General features: G+C 35.7%; 1 protein-coding gene across 1 annotated transcript in view; it reads right to left on the minus strand.

Moving 5' to 3' along the window:
- Window positions 1-819: 819 nt before the first annotated feature.
- The window catches only part of Stk31 (serine/threonine kinase 31), a 48,720-nt gene continuing 29,674 nt past the window's right edge, over window positions 820-19,865 (minus strand). Inside the window, exons 15-24 of the mRNA XM_069996084.1 lie at window positions 19,261-19,392; window positions 17,880-17,981; window positions 17,088-17,168; window positions 15,446-15,571; window positions 13,668-13,793; window positions 13,153-13,239; window positions 12,153-12,302; window positions 10,032-10,154; window positions 5,908-5,976; window positions 820-1,244 (exon numbers count right to left, since the gene is read on the minus strand). Of these exons, the coding sequence (XP_069852185.1) occupies window positions 1,017-1,244; window positions 5,908-5,976; window positions 10,032-10,154; window positions 12,153-12,302; window positions 13,153-13,239; window positions 13,668-13,793; window positions 15,446-15,571; window positions 17,088-17,168; window positions 17,880-17,981; window positions 19,261-19,392 (1,224 nt within the window). The 3' untranslated portion in view covers window positions 820-1,016. The remainder of the gene's footprint in view (window positions 1,245-5,907; window positions 5,977-10,031; window positions 10,155-12,152; window positions 12,303-13,152; window positions 13,240-13,667; window positions 13,794-15,445; window positions 15,572-17,087; window positions 17,169-17,879; window positions 17,982-19,260; window positions 19,393-19,865) is intronic.

The following is a 19,865-nucleotide window of genomic DNA, read 5'->3' on the forward strand; positions in this document are numbered from 1 at the left end:
TATGTATCAGCACTGAGGCTTGAAGTCAGGGCCTTGGTACTATCCCTGAGCTTTGTTGCTCAAGGTTGGCACTCTACCACATGAGCCACAGCTTTACTTCCAGGTTTTTGGTGGTTAATTATAGATAAGTGTCTCACAGATTTCTCTGCCCAGGCTAGCTTTAATCCTTGTATCTCAAGCTTCTGAGTAGCTAGGATTACAGTAAGTTAGTGCAACAAAAAATCCATTTGGGTTCCTCAAATAATTGAAAGTAGAACTCCCATATAATCCTACTGACCAGTTCTAGGTTTAAATCTGAAGGAACCAAAGTGATACCAGAACATCATCTTTATTCTAGCAATATTCAGCTTAAGTGCTCATCAATGGACAAATGAATACAGACAATGTGGGATGTATAAACAATAGAGTATTGTTAGCTGCAAAGAAGAATTATGTCATTTGTGGGAAAATGGTTGGATCTGGACACCATCATGTTAAGCAAAATAAGACAGAGTCATAAAAAAAAACTTTGTGGGGCTTGGAAGGTGGCTCAGTGGTAGAGCGCTTGCCTTGTATGCATGAGGCCCTGGGTTTGATTTCTCAGCACCACATAAGCAGAAGAAAAAAGCTGGAAGTGGCACTGTGGCTCAAGTGGTAGAGTGCTAGCCTTGAGCTGAAGAGCTGAGGGACAGCGCCCAGACCCAGAGTTCAGGCCCTCGACCGGACCCCAAAAAAAAAAGTATTGCATGCTTTCTCTCATATGCATAATCTAGGTTGAAACAACAGCAAATCTAAAATGGGGACATTAGGTGGGAGGAGGACCGGTTGGAGAGGTTAACCCTCTGTACAATATCTGTATAGTAAAATATATATATTAAAAAAATTTTTCACAGCATGTGAACCATCTTTAGACAGACCCAACTTTTATTTTTTGCAACCTGAACACACAGTCCAACTAGCTCAAGAACATTTTCCATATTTTTTGTCTATTCATCAAGCTTTTAAAGGAATACTACCTACAAAAGAGTCGCAATTTATCACTCAATGTTGGCTTCACTACCTCTTCTGTTTTCTTTATAGTTATCTAGGTTCTCCATCTTTAATTCGTCTTCCTTTTTATATTGAATATATTCCACCTCTTTTTCTGGGTTTGGAATTGACTTCCCCTTTGGCAGCAAGAAACATTCAGCATTCAAAACTTGTTCAGAAGTCATTGAACTTCTAAAGTTTATCAAGCTACAGAGGAGAGACTTGACATTATCATCCTGTAATGAAAAACAAATGTATTAAAAAATTAAAGTAAGTGAACAAAAGAACAAATCTGTAACGAAGATGATACAATTTGAAACTTTTAGTCACTATGATAAACGTCATTTTTTCTTTCGATTTTTTTAAGTATCCTACCAAGTTCAATTTACTTTTCTTTGAAAAATGACGCCTCCAATAATTAAACAACAGAACTGAATCACAGAAAAAATTATAAAAGAAAAAGGAGAAATCACAGTTGAAATATTTCAAAAACAAGTGAAATTCCAACAAATGACATTTTATGACTTTCCCATTTCTTACATGGTACTAGTCAAGAGTTTCACACTATGAGAATTTGATGTAGGTAGACTTCTAGTGAAAATCCTTCTAGTAGAAACCCTTCTACTACTACATGACTTCAATAAAAGTGCAATCAAGTTTTTTTTCTTGAAACTAGAGCAGTTAAGTATACTGATCTTTTATAAGAATTATAAGCAAAAATAGCCATAAAAGCTTTTTTTTAAGCAATAAGGAACTATTCCTTCACTATTTTTTCAGATGTTACTTTGGGAAGCTGAGCTTGAATCTGGCACCTTACGTCACTCGGCCATCCTGACACCCTTGATGTTCCTTTGGACGTAACTTTTCATAATTACATTTTAAGGCTGTTCATTGCAAGTTTAACAGCATAATAGGGTATCTTGTATCCTGTGCTATCCTCATTAATTAGTCCTAATAAGTCAGGACAAAACAAGTATGTCTTGCCACTACTATTCAATTATATACAGTAAGTTCTAACCACTTGGACAGATAAAAATAAAAAGCCCCCAAACTGAAAAGGAAGTTTTCTCTATTTGTAGACGGCATAAATAAACCACTAACAAATCCACTAAAAATCTACTAGAGAATTAATATATTTTTAAGAAAAAATTTAACAAAGCATATATTCTGAAAAACCACAAAATACTAAAGGAAATACCTAAACAGAAAAGCATTTCATGTTAATGGGTTAAAAGGTTAAGCATCAATAAGTTGGCAATACTCCCCAAAATTGCTTACAGATTGAACATAACTGTCAATCTTAAAGAAAATGCTAATTATAGAATTCACATTAAATTTCAAGGCCTACTAGAATAGACCAACAATCCTGACAATTCTGAAAAAGAACAAACTAGATGGACTCACATTTCCCAATTTCAAAATTTACTACTGAAGAATAATATAATGCCACAGGAATGATTTATGATTGGTTTACTTAAAACAATACATTCAAATGAAATTCAGATCTCAAACTTTACTGCAGAGCTGTAATAACCAAAACAGCTTAGTACTTGACTATCTACGTTGAGGATAGGGATGGCAAAAGATGGGGAAGGATAATGAAAGGGGTGGCATTGATCAAGATGCACTGTATTAATAAACTGATTTGAGGAACTGAAAACTCTGTACAAAAAAATAAGTAAGGCTGGGTACCAGTGGCTCACACCTGTAATCCTAGCTTCTCAGAAGGCTAAGATCTGAGAATTGCAGTTCAAAGCCAGCCCAGGCAGAAAAGTCCCTGTGAGACTCTCATTTCCAATTAACCAACAGAAAACTGGAAATGGAGCTGTGGCTCAAAGTGGCAGAAGAATGCTAGCCTTAAGCAAAAAGAACTCAGAGAAAGCACCCAGGCCTCATGAACAACAATCAATCAATCAATCAATCAATCAATCAATAAAATAGCCATCTTCACAAAAATGCCATAATTTCTTTAAAACATAATAAAAAGAAATAATTCATTTTTAAAGGATAGATCTATGTAGACTTTTCTGGGAAGATTTGCCTGAAACTAGTGTGTTACTAGAGAACAAAACTAGGTAACTGTGGTACATACTAGTGGGAGATTAGGTTTGTAGTAGTGCTTCCTTCTGAAAATTAAAATTTGTAACTTTCAAATATACATATTATCCCTTTCAAAGAACTGATTTCACACAATAGTGAAATGTGTTCTATTAAACTTAAAAGTATTTGGGCAGAGGCTCGGGACATGTGTTGCACATATTTTGAAGAATGAGAATGGTGAATTATCCTTTATTCTTTAAACTGTCAGATTTCATAAATTCATATTCTTCTTCATTTGTGGTATGACAACTATAATGACCAGACAATAGTATCATGGCTTGCTTGCTTAACTGTATGTGATCACACAATATAGGTAAAGGAACCCAGGTATTCTTATAATGTGACATAGTTATTCACATTAAGCAAGGACTATAAACAGGGCCTGGGTACTTATTCAGCTTCATTTTACACATACATAGCAGAGTGGCCAGCATAAAGGTGACACATGCTTTATGGGAGGCAACCATCTAAGACTACTCCAAATGACCCTAGCCTCATGGTACTGCTATCTTCATGAATCCCCACCCCCACAGAGAATATGCTGGACATAAAGTATTGTGCTAACAAAGATAACATAGCAAAATGATGGAATATCAATTCTGTGGCATCATTATTTTAAAAATGTAACTAGTGAACATTATTACATTCTAAATAAGTTGCTATGGTGGAAACGTGGCAAAAAAGATGGCAACTTCTGGCCAACAACTAGAATATAACAGACCACTCTCTGTCCAAACTTAAAGAAATGAAATCTATGGACAAATATGTGAGCTTGAAAGCATATCTAGTCCCAGTAAAGCATGGTCAGCACGCTCACTTTTCTAGCACCCTAGAAAAGACCCTGAAGATGATGATGCAAATAAGTTGTGCCAAGTTTACTGACTCACCAAAGAGTAAGATAATACAGGTGTTTTAAGTCACCACATTTCAGGATGACATTATAGAAAGCAATTTTTCCTATCAAAACTGAAAGAATAAAGATTCTACATTTTGGGAAAAACTGTAACACCTCTGAGGTAATGCCAGCTAGGAACAAGAAATTTGAATAATAGGTTTTTAACACTGTAAACTAACATTAACCTTCCCTGTTATCTCATTTTGTATAGTAAGCCAGGAAATGAATACTGTTTCATAATCTCCAAGTGATTACAACTTCCTAAAAAGTGTGGCAAAACTTATAACATTTCCTAAGGTAATTTAAAAACAAAAACAATAACTAATTGAACATTATGTTGAAAACGAATTTTACAACTTTGGTGGGGGGGGAGGAAGGTTGGATGGGGGGGTGAGGGGAGAATGGAATGGGAAGGGGAAACAAAGGAGGAGGCTACAATGCTTGATAAGAAATGTACTCATTATCTTGCCCATGTAATTGTAACCCCTCTGTACAGTATTTTCACAAAAAAAAAAAAAAAGAATTAAAAAAAAAAGAATTGATGAGCCGGGCTCTACTCAGGAGGCTGAGATCTGAGGATCATGGTTCAAAGCCAGCCCAGGCAGGAAAGTAGAAGAGACACTTATCTCCAATTAACCACCAGAAAATCGGGAGTGGCACTGTGGCTCAAGTGCTACAGCACTAGCCTTGAGCTGAAGAGCTGAGGGACAGCGCCCAGGCCCAGAGTTCAAGCCCCAATACTGACAAAAAAAAAAAAAATTCATGGGATTTTAGTAGTTATAGGAAAAAAAAAACAGGTAAACTAAGAGACTATTATCTTAAACAAAATCTTGCATTCTTTCACTGTAATCCAAACTATCAAAATATCATAGGAAATTCTAGAGCTAGATAATTATGTTATCACTTAATTTTTTAGTATCTAATCATAATGGATACCCATTTTCTACAAAGATCTAAAAATTCACTTCCTTGAAAGTGGCTTTTCATGCTCCTTTTGTTTTACTTGTTCACATATCTAAATTATTATTTAGATTTATTATTATTTCAGTGCTATAATCCTGTATTTCTAGAACCTAGTTCAATAGGTTCTCAATACGTTGCTTGAATACATATATGAATCAGAAAGCAATCTGATATAGATGAATTACAAAGAAAAGATATAAAGAGGTACTTATATAAAAAAATTAAAATTTCAGTATAATAAGATCATGAGACACACTACAAAGAATTTATTTTCTCAATTATTAGATAATTAATATAAAAAAAATTTTTTGGGTCCGGTCATGGGGCCTGAACTCTGGGCCTGGGTGCTGTTCCTCAGCTCTTCAGCTCAAGGCTAGTACTCTACCACTTGAGCCACAGCGCCACTTCTGGCTTTTTTTGTTTGTTTGTTTATGTGATTCTGGGGAATCAAACCCAGGCCTCATGCATGCAAGGCAAGCACTCTACCACTGAGCCACCTTCCCAGCCCAATTAATATAAATCTGTAACAAACATACAACCCAATAATTTAGATTAATTATTAGGCAGTATTGTAAGTAAAAAATTTGAAATTTCTCCAAAACTTCTTTAAATTATATTGTAGATTCTTACCAAAATTAGAGGACATTTCTAGTTTAATGCTTAATAGTTCAACATACTTCAAACTAACAAATAAAAAATCACATACCGGACCTGGGAAGGTGCCTCAGTGGTAGAGTGCCTGCTTAACATGCATGAGGCGCAAGGTTTGATTCCTCAGCACCACATAAGCAGAAAAAGCCAGAAGTGGTGCTGTGGCTCAAGTGGTACAGTACTAGACTTGAGCTGAAGAATGGAGGGACAGTGCCCAGGCCCAGAGATCAAGCCCCACAACCGACAGAAATAAATAAATAAATAAAAATTACAAAAAGAAAGTCACATACCAAATGAAACTGATCCACTTTGGGGATTCCATCTTCATTTGTCTCAAATTCCTGATTCTGAACAGAAAGCTGTAAAAGAACATAAGAATGAGTAGAGATTAGGGTATCAATTTTTTACTCATCCTATACAAAAATATGTAACTTGTAGTGAATAGAGAAGAGCTCATTTCAGAAAACACATTAATTCTTGCAAGGTAAAAATGCTTACTCAAGAACAACCAATGAGTTGTCCCTAAAGAGTCAATCAAAACCAAGTACAGGGGCTAGGAAGGTGGCTCAGTGGTAGAGCGCTTGCCTTGCATGCATGAGGCCCTGGGTTCGATTCCTCAGCATCACATAAGAAAAAAAAAAGCCGGAAGTGGCGCTGTGGCTCAAGTGGTAGAGCGCTACCTTTGAGCTGAAGAGCTGAGGGACAGCGCCCAGGCCTAGGCCCAGAGTTCAGACCCCACAACCAAATCCAAAAAAAAAAAAAAAACAAGTGCAGGGATGGCTGTGGCTTAGTGGCAGAGTGCTTGCCTAGCATGCATGAAGCTCTGGTTTCTAGTCCTCGGTGTCATATAAACAGAAAAGGCTGGAAGTGGTGCTGTGCCTCAAGTGGTAGAGTGCTAGCCTTGAGCAAAGGAAGCTCAGGGACTATGCCCAGGCCTTGAGTTCAAGTCCCAGGACTAGCAAAAAAAAAAAAACCCTATGTAGACAATTCAAATACTTTATTACTTCCTTGCTTTATAAGAAAAAGTGGTTGTAGTTTATAGTATGTTGACTTTAACAATATTCAGAAATTAGTAAGGAAATAAGGTAATTCCCATTCCAATATTTGTGTTCAAGAAATATAAACTACATAGATCAAGAATCACAAGAGGTAGGAGAATGGCAGAAAAGCACAGAGAAAAATGTCAAACAGTTCCAAGCCCATCACCAACTTTCCAGGAGAGAAAGGAAGGAAGAGGCTATCACAGGGTAAAGCAAATGACCTTAGTGATAGACTGCTAATACTAGATACAAGCCCATAGCAGGATTTGTGAAAACTGACTACTCCAGTGTACAAGTCTAGCTTTGGTGAAATAAGACATTCTGTTGTTCCCCTTATCTCAGAGAGAAAAGGCAAGGTACCATCTTGAGAAAGGACCTCTTGATTTGAGACTGAAATACTAAAGGAGCCTGAAAACAATGAATACTAATAGCTCTGGGTATATTGGGACACCCTGCCACAGAGTCTGGGTAGATGGCCAACACAGATGGTCAAGGAAAAAGGGAGTTTCTGGCATAGTCTGCTGAGAATTTCAACCTGTGAAGAACTGCACTACCAAGTTAGGGAGCTGTGGTGATCATCCTCCATAGCCAACAAGTCCCACTGCCTGATGTTAGGACAGGAACAAAACACTGTGCCTGTACCTCCAGGACTGTGTCCTAGCTTCATACACTGGCTGTTGGGTGAGTAGGACCATGAACCCAAACCCTATGAATCAAGGGATTCAAAAAATCCATATGGCCTCCTCCCCACACTCAAAGCAAAGCCTAAGAACACCCAGACCTGTCCCTGGGAATTTGCATCCAAGTGGTTATTTCCTGACATTTAGAATTGTGGGCCCAATCCAAGATACCCTTGAATCAAAAACTTCCAGTCTCCTTCTCTGCAAAGGGAGGTAGACTGCTAAACAAAGTCTAAGAACATTAAAACCAGCAGGCAGAACAAATAGGGTCCTCCATTTAAAAACCCAGTCAGTACAGAACTCTGTTCTGTTTGCTTCCTATATTCTCTGAGGCACCTGGGCATCACTCCAAGGCTTAGATACTTCTTGCCACTGGGGACACAAATCAGTGAGGATATGGAGACAATAGAGATCTGTAACTGCCCACAAATTATAAAGATTGCACACAAGAGAACCCACCATATACAAAGAAAGGAAGCTTCTAAAATGAAAGCACCCCACAATCAGAAAACTGACTCTCTTTAAGTGACTCCAGTTGGATGACCTTGATTTAGACAGTGCTTGGGATCAAACCCAATTCCCTGAGTAGTGGGCAATTGCTTGGCTACTAAGCCAAATACTCAGTCTAGTGGTGAGAAATAGAACCTGAACCCAGCCACTAATGCCTAAATGCTGAAGACTATTTATTGGGGGGAAAATGCAGAAATTGGAACCTATGACATTATTTAAATGCATAAATCCCAAAATAGGAACTTAAGTAATATAAGAAAACAAGACAACATGTCTCCTCCAAAAGTCAATAATTCCATAATAACATGAAGAACAGTGAAGCAGATAAATTACAAACAATAATCATGCACCTACATGTTCATTGCTGCACTGATCACAATAGCCAAGATATGGAAACAACCCAGATGCCTCACTACAGATGAATGGATCTAAAAATTGTAGTCCCTATATACAATGGAATATTATGCAGCCATTAGAAAGGACAAAATAATGGCATTCGCAGTGAAATAGATGGAACTAGAACAAATCATTTTGAGCGAGCTAAGCCAAGAGCAGAGAGACAAATGACACATGGTTTCCCTGATATATGGATGTTAAATCCAAAATACAAGGAGATATGACAAAGTAAACAGGACTCAAGAAACAAAGGACATCTACTTAATTTGTGGTACAATTTCTAAATGATTTCATGTTCTTGACCTCGTATATGGTGTGTGTGTATGTTTGTGTGTGTGTGTGCGCGCGCATGCAGGGACACCCACATCCATCTGAGTGAAGCTAGGAGAAGGACACAGAATCAGAGGGAAATGGGGGAAAATACTATGAAGGGGTCCAATAGCTATACTGGACATTGATGAAACTGAATTAAGCAACTCAATGGCAGCAATGGGACGGAAGTAGTGAGAGGGTAAAAGGAAATAGCTTACACTAAGCAAAAGATAAGAAATGTCCTTATCACCTGATGTAGAAGAAATAGTTGTATTATCAAAGCTTATAGAATTCACAAATATTATAGACCATGATAATGACAATTTGCCCTGTAAAGTTTAAATTGTGTATGTGACTCTAAGTACCACTATCACACAATACTATGAAATTTACATAATCATTTAATCTCAATAAAAATTATTTTAAAAAAGATCAACAGTAACTCATCAATGAAATTAAAGACATGGATAAACACCTGAATGAATTCAAAGAAGATACAAATAGTTAAATAAACTCAAAGAGAATTCAAATAAACAGGTGAAGAAATTAAGGAAGAAAAATCGTGAAATAAACAGTTGAAATCTTGAAAAATACTTAACATAATCAAATTAAAACCTTCTGCTTAGCCAGGTACTGGTGGCTGAAGCCTGTAATCCTAGCTACTCAGGAGGCTGACATCTGAGGACCACAGTTCAAAGCCAGCCCAGGCAGGAAAGGCCGTGAGACTCTTATCTCCAATAAACCACTAGAAAACTGGAAGTGGTGCTGTGGCTCAAGCGGTAGAGTGCTCGCCTTGAGATGAAGAACGCAAGGACAGCACCCAAGCCACAGAGTTCAAGCCCCATGACCGGCCAAAAAATAAAAATAAATAAATAAAACCTTCTGCATGGCAAAACGCATGTGCAGAAAATGAAAAAAATGCTTCAATACAGGGAAAATATTTGAAAATGACATTTGATAAATATATTATGGCTGCTTTTGTGCTAAAACAGCAGGATTCCCACAACACAGAACTTATTGCCCAGAAAGCCTGAAACATTTACCAGCTGGCCCTTTATATAAAATGTCTGCTGATCCCTAGACTAGAATCTTCACTGCTATGTCGACTAGAAGAACACATATACTTCCCTTGTTATTTAATCCCTCATAAATCACAGGTAACAAATAACTAATTGATCTACACTAGAAACCAGATTATTTTCCATAAATGTATGAAAATTTTCTAAATTATAGAACAAAATCATCTTCACTATAAATCTCAACTTTTAAAAAAACTAAGATAACACAATACTCAGGTATTAAGTAACAGAAGGTATAAGGAAAGGTATCAATAGCTATAATAATATACTAAAATACTGAAAATACAGTAAATTATTGCACTTTATCCAAAATAATGTTAAGAAGAATCACTATATAATCATCACTTTGCATAATGAAATCGATTTTTCGAAATATATATTTCAAAAGGTAACATACCCATAATAAAAGGCAGCCATAAGCATATAAGTCTGAACTTGGGGAAGGAGCCTTTCCCATCTTCAATTCAGGTGACATCAAACTCAATCCACCAACCATCATGTTCACTGAGGCTCTCTGACACTATAAAAAAAATATAAATAATTTGGAGGTAACAGGAAGTATTCTGATTGTAATAAACTTTTCAAAAATTAAATTTTTAATTGTATTTTGCTCTACTAAATTGTTCCTAAAACTCAAAATTAACAGAAGACTTTTATTACATTAAATTGAAATAACCTTGGTCAAAAAAGTTAGGGTAACACCATATCAATCAATAAAGAGATGATGGTGCATGATTACAGTCCCAGCTACATGAGAAACATAAACAGGAGAACCACAGTTCAAGACTAGCTCCAGGTAAAAATGTGGACCCTACTCATAAAAAAAAATTTTTTAAATTAAAAAATAAAAACAAAACAAAGCTAAGATAGTGGGAATGTTTTCCTATCAAGCTTGAGGTCCTTAGTTCAAAGACCAGTACCACTGAAAGAAAAAAATGAAATTAAAACATGTCTACCCAAGAACCAATGGTCATGTCAACATTACTCATAACCAAAACCTATAAACCCAAGTGTCAATCAACTGATTAATGTATCAACAAACTATGGCATAGATGATGAAATAATGTATTTGGTCTTAAAAAGAAATGTTGACAATATGTTCTACAGCATGGAAAACCTTTTTCTTCTTTTCTTTTTTTCCAGTCCTTGGGCTTGAACTCAGGGCTGGGGCACTATCTTCAGCTTCTTTTGCTATCACTCTACCTCTTAAACCACATCTCAAGAGCTTCTTCTGAGTAGTTTATTGGAAATAAAGAATCTGAAGGACTTTTCTGCCCGGGCTGGCTCTGAATCACTATCCTCAGATCTCAGCCTCCTAAGTAGTTAGAATTATAGGCATGAGCCACCAGCACCCAGCTAACATGGATTTCATGATTTCATTTATATGAGATATCCAGAATAGGTAAATTTATTAGTGAGGGCTGGGAAGGTGGCTCAGTGGTAGAGCGCTTGCCTTGCATGCATGAGGCCCTGGGTTCGATTCCTCAGCACCACATAAGCAAAAAGAAAAAAGCCGGAAGTGGCGCTGTGGCTCAAGTGGTAGAATGCTAGCCTTGAGCTGAAGAGCTGAGGGACAGCGCCCAGGCCCAGAGTTCAGGCCCCACAACTGGACCAAAAAAAAAAAAAATTTATTAGTGATCTCTAGGGCTGCATGAAGGAAGAAATGGAGAATGACTTTTGGGGAATGATGAAACATATCCTAGAATTAGACAGTGGTGACCATTAGAGAACTTTATGAATCAACTAAAAACTACTACTGAATTGTATAATTTCTGCTACATGAATTATACTTCAATAAAGCTTTCTGTGGTACTGGGGTTTGAACTCAAGGCTAGGCTGGCATTTAACCACTTGAGCCACTACTCCAGCCCAGCTTTTTCTTGGTTATTTTGAAGATGGAGCCTCACAAACTTTTTGGCCTCCGTTGGCTTAGGACCTCACTCTCCCTATCTCAGCCCCTAAGTAGCTAGAATTACAGGCATGACCAACCAGCACTCAGTCAATACAGCTATTTTTAAAATGAGAATTGTTTAGTCATTTTTACACATAAAAATTAAGTATTTCAAAACAACATGTTGAACATAATATATATATATATCTTTATTAATTAAAATGAAGAGGAAACTGATCCTCATAATCTTGTACTTTTTGAATCTGATTTTATATGGTTTTTGCTTTATCTACAAATTGTGACATCTATGGTACCCCCATTTCTAAAAATTCACATTACTAATAAAAAAAAGTATCAAAGTATATATATTTAAACTTAATGAAAGAGAAGGGACACTATCAGAGAGGTATTCACATATTTCCTAATGATTGTTTGTCAAAGCCACTGAGTGTCATTTCTCCTATGGTTAAAATACACAATGCAGAAACTTAACTCTTGTTCTATAACCTGATAGCAGATTATTGCATATGACACATCTCAACTGAAAAGCACAGATCCTATGATAAATAATTACATCATATCTAGAATTAACATCTATATCGTATTTGTAAACCCATGATATTTTACCACAGATTTGGTGAAGTCAAAATCTCCAACAATTCCTTGTTCACGATTTAAAGCAAATACATTGTTCTGATGAAGTGATCCATGAATTATGCCAGCCTTGTGTAATGTATGCAGGCCCTGGGCAACACCTTTCATGACTTTTAAAGCTTCCTTTAGTAGAAACAAAATAGGATACAAAATAGGCAGATTCTTTTAATACATAAATCTATTCTCATTTAAAAGACTGTTCCATAACTGAGTAAGTTTCTTTCAAATGAATCTTTACTAAAAGTATTGCATAAGTCCAGGAGCTTGTAGCTAATACCTATTATTCTACCTACACACAATGCTGAGATCTAAAAGTTTGAATTGAAGTTAGCCTGGCCAAAAAATCATATGAGAGCCTGACTCAAAAATAACTAGCAAAAAACTGGGCTGGAGTGGCTCTAGCAAAAGACTATCAGTAAAGCATATAAGCCCAGCAAGCATGAATCCTTGAGTTCAAACCCTGGTACTACCAAAGAAACAAAACAAAAAGCAACAGAACTCACAGTAGCTGAAGCTTTCATTGTATAACTGGTAAACATGGCTGGTACATACATACACACACACAAATTATACATAATAATCATGGAAGCAACAGCCAAGAAGAGACTGAATAGTGGTACTAGGTTGGAAGAAGCCAGGCCTCCTTTATTATTGTTACAAATTCTAAACTTGCAGTGATAAAAATTAAGGCTGCTACTTAAAAATCTGTAATGGTGATTAGCTTGGACTTTGGAACCAGAAAAAAGTGATTTCTAGTCCCAATTCTACCTCTTTTTGAAAGACCCTATAAGACACTCAATCTCTCTAAGCCTTATTTTTCTCATTTGCTTAATAGGATAACTCACATCACAGAGCTTCATGACAAAAATAACCCAAGACAAAACTATACAAAATAGCATCTAGTATGACCTAAATAAATATTATGTGATATTGTCTCACCTAATATATCTATGAAAATAATGTTTCTACTTACTTCTGAAGTTAAAGGCCTACTGGCTTGAACTGCACTCAGGTTTGCCTTAGGATAATATGGAACCATCAGATAAGCCATTGGATCAGACTAAGAAGCAAAACAGAATGTGATGAAAATGTAAAATTGAACCTATTTGTGGTATGCACTCATTCTATAAAGTAACTTTGGATTCTTATTAAAAGGAGTGAACTACTATTCTAAATCCTGGAGCCCAAACTCATTTTAAATAAATTTTCTTCTGCAAGAGAATAAACAAATTGTTTAAACAGGGATACACGTGGACCCATTGCAACAATGAGATGTACAAGATGCTATGTCGAAAAACGAACTTTACAACTTTGGGGGAGGAGCGCAATTGTGGAGATAGGAGAGCAGGGATGGTAGGGGAAAAACAAAGGAGGGGGCAACAATGCTTGATAAGAAATGTACTCATTACCTTGCTCATGTAATTGTAACCCCTCTGTTATGGTATTTTCACAAATAAAAAAATAACTTATTAAAAAAAAGAATTTTACCTTACACAAAAACAGGAATATCAATGGCAGTAACCCAGACTCCTCTCTAGTTTCTTTACAAGCTTTGTAGTAACTGGCTGCTCTCTGAATCACCTTAACTTCTGTATCAACATCCACAGAAAAGCCCTTGTATCAAAAAAAAAAAAAAAAAAAAGCACTGGTAACTGCAAAATTAAAATTTCTACTTGAATTATACATTAATCCAGCTTAAGCACAAGAAGTAATTTTTATATGTTACATTTCATTCAATTTTAGATCTTTTTATTTGCTTTGAACATTGTTAAGTTAGAAAAGAAACAATTTTACCTGTATCTCATATACATTTTAGAGTACAGGGCAAGTACAATTTCAATATCCTATTATGATAACTAACACCATCTCAAATCATGGAAGAAATAAACAGAAGACTATTCTGTCAACACAGCAAATACTTCCAAGAATTTTATTTTTCTAAAAATAGCAAGAACTTTAAAAGGCTATTAGAAACTAATCCCTCCCAAACCCAACAAACCAATTACTAAATGGGCAAGGGAACTAAAGAGGGACTTCTCAAATGAAGAAATAAAAATGGCAAAGAAACACATGAGGAAATGTTCATCATCCCTGGTGGTGAAGGAAATGCAAATAAAGACAACCCTGAGATACCACCTTACCCCAGTCAGAATGTCCCACATCCACAAATCAGCCAACGACAAATGCTGAAGGGGATGTGGAGAACGAGGAACGCTATTACACTGCTGGTGGGAATGTACACTCATACAACCACTTTGGAAAGCAGTCTGGAGGGTCCTTAGAAAGCTAAAGATTGACCTCCCTTACGACCCAGTCATACCACTTCTAGGCATCTACCCTGAACAACAGGAACCAATATACAAGGACACGTGCACCTCCATGTTTATTGCAGCACTGTTCGCAATAGCTAGGATATGGAAACAACCTAGATGCCCCACCACAGATGAATGGATCCAAAAATTGTGGTATCTATACACAATGGAATATTATGCAGCCATTAGAAATGACAAAATAATGGCATTTGCAGGGAAATGGATGGAGCTAGAAGGAATCATGTTGAGCGAGGTAAGCCAAGAACGAAGAGACAAACAGTACATGGTCTCCCTGATAAGTGGATGATGAATCCAAAATGTTAGGTGATATGACAAAACTAACAGGACTTAAGAAACAAAGAACTCCCACTCATCTGGTTGAACCACTACTAAATATCCCCATGCTGCTGATCACATATATGGTATATAACATATGAGCACCGTTATATATTACAGACTGTGATAGACAATTTGCTCCAGGAAAGTTAGAATGAACTTGTGACTTTAAATGAGCATCATTATTCCACAATACTGTGAATTTCCGGAAATTAAGTAATCACTTAATCACGATCAAAAAAAAAAAAAAAAAAGAACCTTGGGGAAGGGAGGGAGGGAGGGGATGGTAGGGGGAAAACAATGGAGGGGGTAACAATGTTCAAGAGGAAGTGGAAGTGTACTCATTACCTCACTCATGTAACTGTAACCCTCTGTACAGTATCTCTACAATAAAAAAAATTAAAAAAAAAAAGGCTATTGGATATATTTAGTTCACAAAAAAAGGGGGGGCAGGTAAATCCTATTTAAGATAAGTACTACTTAGGGAAATGGTAGAAATTTGAAAGTCAAATTTTCTTCTACTACAGTCATCATTCTAATCAACAATCTACTTTATAAAACAAACAATATATTCTTTCATAAAAAGTAACTCTCCCCCAAGTCATAATGTATAGTTACCTTTAAAAGAACTGGCTTCCCATTAACTTCAGAGCATACCACAGGACGCTTGCTACTAAGTACCTTCATGGGCTCACCATCAAGAAGATCTCGTTCCAAGCTTGTAGTAAGAAGACCACCAGAGTCCTAGGTACATATTTTTATTACAGTTTCAGGTTTTTAATCCTACTAATTTTAAAACATCAACATAAATGCTATTAGGTGGTATGGACATCATCAATCTATTGAAAAAGTAAAATAAAAATGTTGCCATGTGCCAGATATTCCTAGCTACTCAGGAGGCTGAGAGCTAAGGATCACAGTTTGAAGCCAGCCTTGGCAGGAATATCCGTGAGACTCTTATCTCCATTAATGACTACCAAAAAAGCCAAAGTGAAGCTGTGGCTCAAGTGGTAACCTTGAACAAAAAAAAGCTCAAGAACAGTCCCTAGGCCCTGACTTCAAGCCCCAGGATTGGCAATATATTAATTAAGTAAGTCTATTTTTCTAGTTTCAAACTCTTGAACTCCCCTCACCCACAATGTAACTTTCATAGAGTTAATGATTGTTATAATTCCAAAAGTGATCAGAGATAACAGATTAATCAGACATGCTTCTAGGGAATCCTAATGTTTAAATGAAAAATCTCACGTTTACTAAAACCAGTTGATGATGTCCATACCATCTAATAGCATCTATGTTAATTTTTTAAGTTTGTTTACACAGCATTCTTTCCTGTATTATATTTAAGATATTATCATTAACTTAATGAAAATCCTAACAAATAAAGATGACTGTGAATTTTGTACCCATGGATTCAACCAAATAGGAACTGAAAATATTCAAAAACTTCCATCTATAACTGTTATGTAGATCTTTGCCACTATTTGCCAAATAATACTATGTAGCAACTATTTACATAACATTTATATACTAGATATTATATTCAATCTAGAAGTGAGCTGAAAGTATACAGGAAGATATACACAGGTTTTTTTTGCAAATATTAAGCTATTTTAAATAAGAAACTTAAGCATCTTGGATTTTGGTACATAATGGGTAAGGAACCACCTAGAACCAATGCTTCATAGATACCAGAGGGACAGTTCTCTCTTATCTAGTTCCTTATCTCTACCAGCAAAATAAAATGCAGAGGTAACAGATTCTTCCCTGAGAGCCAGAGTTTACCAGTACTGCTCCAGACGGATCCTCAATAATATGCTAACTGAATGACAGGATTTTGAATCCTGCCTGCCTAGAAAATACCAACCTCAACCTTTCCACAATAGACTACTCCTGTCAAATATTTTCCCAGTCTACTTTAAAGACACATTGTGTTTAGATTCTTCATGGCTATAGGTATCCTCTCTTTATAGTAACTCTTGGAACAATTAAATTTTGGTTAATCATCTCAAAAGAAAAAATCATTAATTCAAATAAATATCATCAATATTGTGCATGATGACAAGAGAATTTTTTAACATGAAATTATTTTAAGACAACTTCGAGTAAAGACTCTGATAATACTTTTGAAAATTTCACCCGGAAATTTTTTCTGAAAATGATACTATAAATTTCACACTGACATGCAATCTGAACATCATTCATCATTACTTTTCTACATTCTCTGCATAATCTAATCCACATGGAAAACAAAGCTTACCATGTATTTTAGTAATTCTATTTCAGGGTGAAGTAGAGGAAGCTCAGGGAGCCATTTCTGTGCCAAGTTACTCAGCATCTCCTAAAATTAAAAATGTAATTTTTTATTGTAGACATGCAGTTTTAAAATGTAATTTTTAAAACTGTATATATTCAGGGGCTGGGAAGGTGGCTCAGTGGTAGAGCGCTTGCCTTGCATGCCTGAGGCCCTGGGTTCGATTCCTCAGCATCACATAAGCAAAAAGAAAAAAAAGCCGGAAGTGGTGCTATGGCTCAAGTGGTAGAGTGCTAGCCTTGAGCTGAAGAGCTGAGGGACAGCGCCCAGGCCCAGAGTTCAGGCCCCACGACCGGACCCCAGAAAAAAAAACTGTATATATTCAGTTGTGACATGTTGAATATATTAGCAGGATCTACCTTGTTATGATGTAAAAAGATGAACTATTGATTTTAACTTCTACTTCAAAAAATATTACTCAAAAACCAAGACTCACCTTGAATCTATGTTAGCCACTAACAATTCCAGTGCGTCATGCTATAATACTATAATGCTATAATACTCAGGAGACTGAGTTCTGAGGATTCTGATTCAAAAGTAATGTATTTTTTCTTAACAATTTACTATGAATTCTACACTTATACAATAATCACTATTACATCATAAGAAATTTCTAAATTCACATAAATATTACTATTCAAAGGTAATACCTATTGCCTATGATTATAGTCCATTTTATTTAAATTCAATTTCTAGACTAAAATCTAATTTAAATTTTTTAAAAAGTCAAATACTTACATACTCTTCCCTCTCACGATAAATTTCCTGAAAGACACTATAACGTAACTGAGTAATTTCTTGTTTTATTTTCTCAATTTCAGATCCATCATGGTCATCAGACTTTATAAGAAAGAAAAAGTACTATTTACAAGCTTATTAAGGCAAACTAAAAACAAGTTTTCCTTTAACAATTAAAGCAATTTCTACAATAACTCATTCTGGGTAATTTCTGTGTATACTTCAATATCTAGCATGTAAGAACTGCAAGGTACTCTAGCACTTCTTGAATTTCCCAGTACTGCCAATTTCAAAGGAAAAAATGTAAAGGGGTTGGACTTGTGGCTTTGGGGATAACATGTCAGTCAGTGAGTAAGAGCATCAGACCAAGATTTTGAATCCTGGTCTTGAACCAGAACAACAACAAACTCTTAAAAGACTTTATAACAGAACAGTAGCTTTGTTTTACAGACATTCTAACAGTTCAAACCAAAAGCTTACAAAGTAATTCAGACCCAAAGAAACAGGTTGCACAGTTTCCCTCATTTGTCATAACTAGAATGTACCTATAAATCTATACATCAACACACTGATTGGTGAAAGACAAAAATTATACTTGGGCACAATAAATTATACAGGACTCTAGGCATTCACACAGTAAGACCAAAGTATAATAGTCTTAAGAGACTATCACAAAGTCATAATAGCTATGTGCACATTACCATATAAAATAGTTATCAAAATGAACTCAAGAAATGGAAACAATATGTACTCATTACCTTTCTCATATAAATGTAACCCCTCTGTACAGCATCTTTACAATAAACTTTTTTAAAAACTAAAGAAATGGAAACAAGAAGGGTTTTGTCTTTTTTGTTACTGTTTCTGTTTTTTGTACCTTTTGTCTTGTTTGTAAGTTTATTTGTTAGGGAAGTGTAAGGGGGAGCACAGAAATGATGGGATAAAGGGTGAACAAATACAGCAGTACTACTCACCAGACACTATGCTGAAAATGAACTATACAACTTGGCGGGGGGGAGGGGGAACAGGAGGGAAAAACTGGGAGAAAGCAAGGGATCGGGGTGACACTGTTCAAAAAGAAATTTACTCATTGTCTGACATGTAACTGTAACTCCCTGTATATCACCTTTACAATAACAATTTTAAAAGCTTACAAAATTATACCAAAATATTAATATTACTAAAAATCACAACATCAATTTAAAATGTTTACACTACTAATGTAGTCTGAATCTTACTTCAATGTGCAAAAAAGGTAAAATACAAAAAGCACAATGTGACTGTAATAACTCTTATTTTATACTCATATTACATATGACTTTCACGCTCAAGTAGTGTGAGCTACGAATAGACTTCAGTAAGAAGTTACTTGCTTCCTTACTTCTTCCAAATTATTCTTTTCCACCAGTTTCCATCTCAGTTGAGCTTTCAAGCTTTTCAGCATTTTCTTAATGGACAGCAAGTGATCCACACTGGGTTTCTTATTTAAACATTCAATAATCTGACTTTTAAACTAAGTGAAAGAAAGTTACAAAATTTTCAAACATATTAGACAACAACATTTACTACTTTATTTCTCCACTAATACTTGACTACCTGAATTTAAACTGAAATGCTAAAAAATAAAATAAAATAAATAAAAACTTCAATTTTCAAAAAGGTAATGGTACATACACAGGGAAACATTTACAGTATTGACAGAATCTCAATTTTATTTACATATGCAGAAAGAGATATACAGTGAGATACACACTGCTAATATGAATGCAAACTGGAATTTCTAATCATGATATAAATTGACATAATCCTTTCCAAAAATGGTATGATAGTATTATAAAGCTTAAATAATATTCATTCTTTTTACCTTGAACATAACAATTTTAGGGATCACAGAAGTTACACACCTACAAAGATGGTGTAGAGTGTTATTCATGATAGAAAAAAATTAGAAGTAACTTCAATGTTCCATATATGTGCATGGTTAAT

Source organism: Dipodomys merriami, unplaced genomic scaffold (assembly GCF_024711535.1).
Source record: "Dipodomys merriami isolate MVZ:Mamm:240054 unplaced genomic scaffold, mDipMer1.0.p SCAF_5, whole genome shotgun sequence".
NCBI lineage: Eukaryota > Metazoa > Chordata > Mammalia > Rodentia > Heteromyidae > Dipodomys > Dipodomys merriami.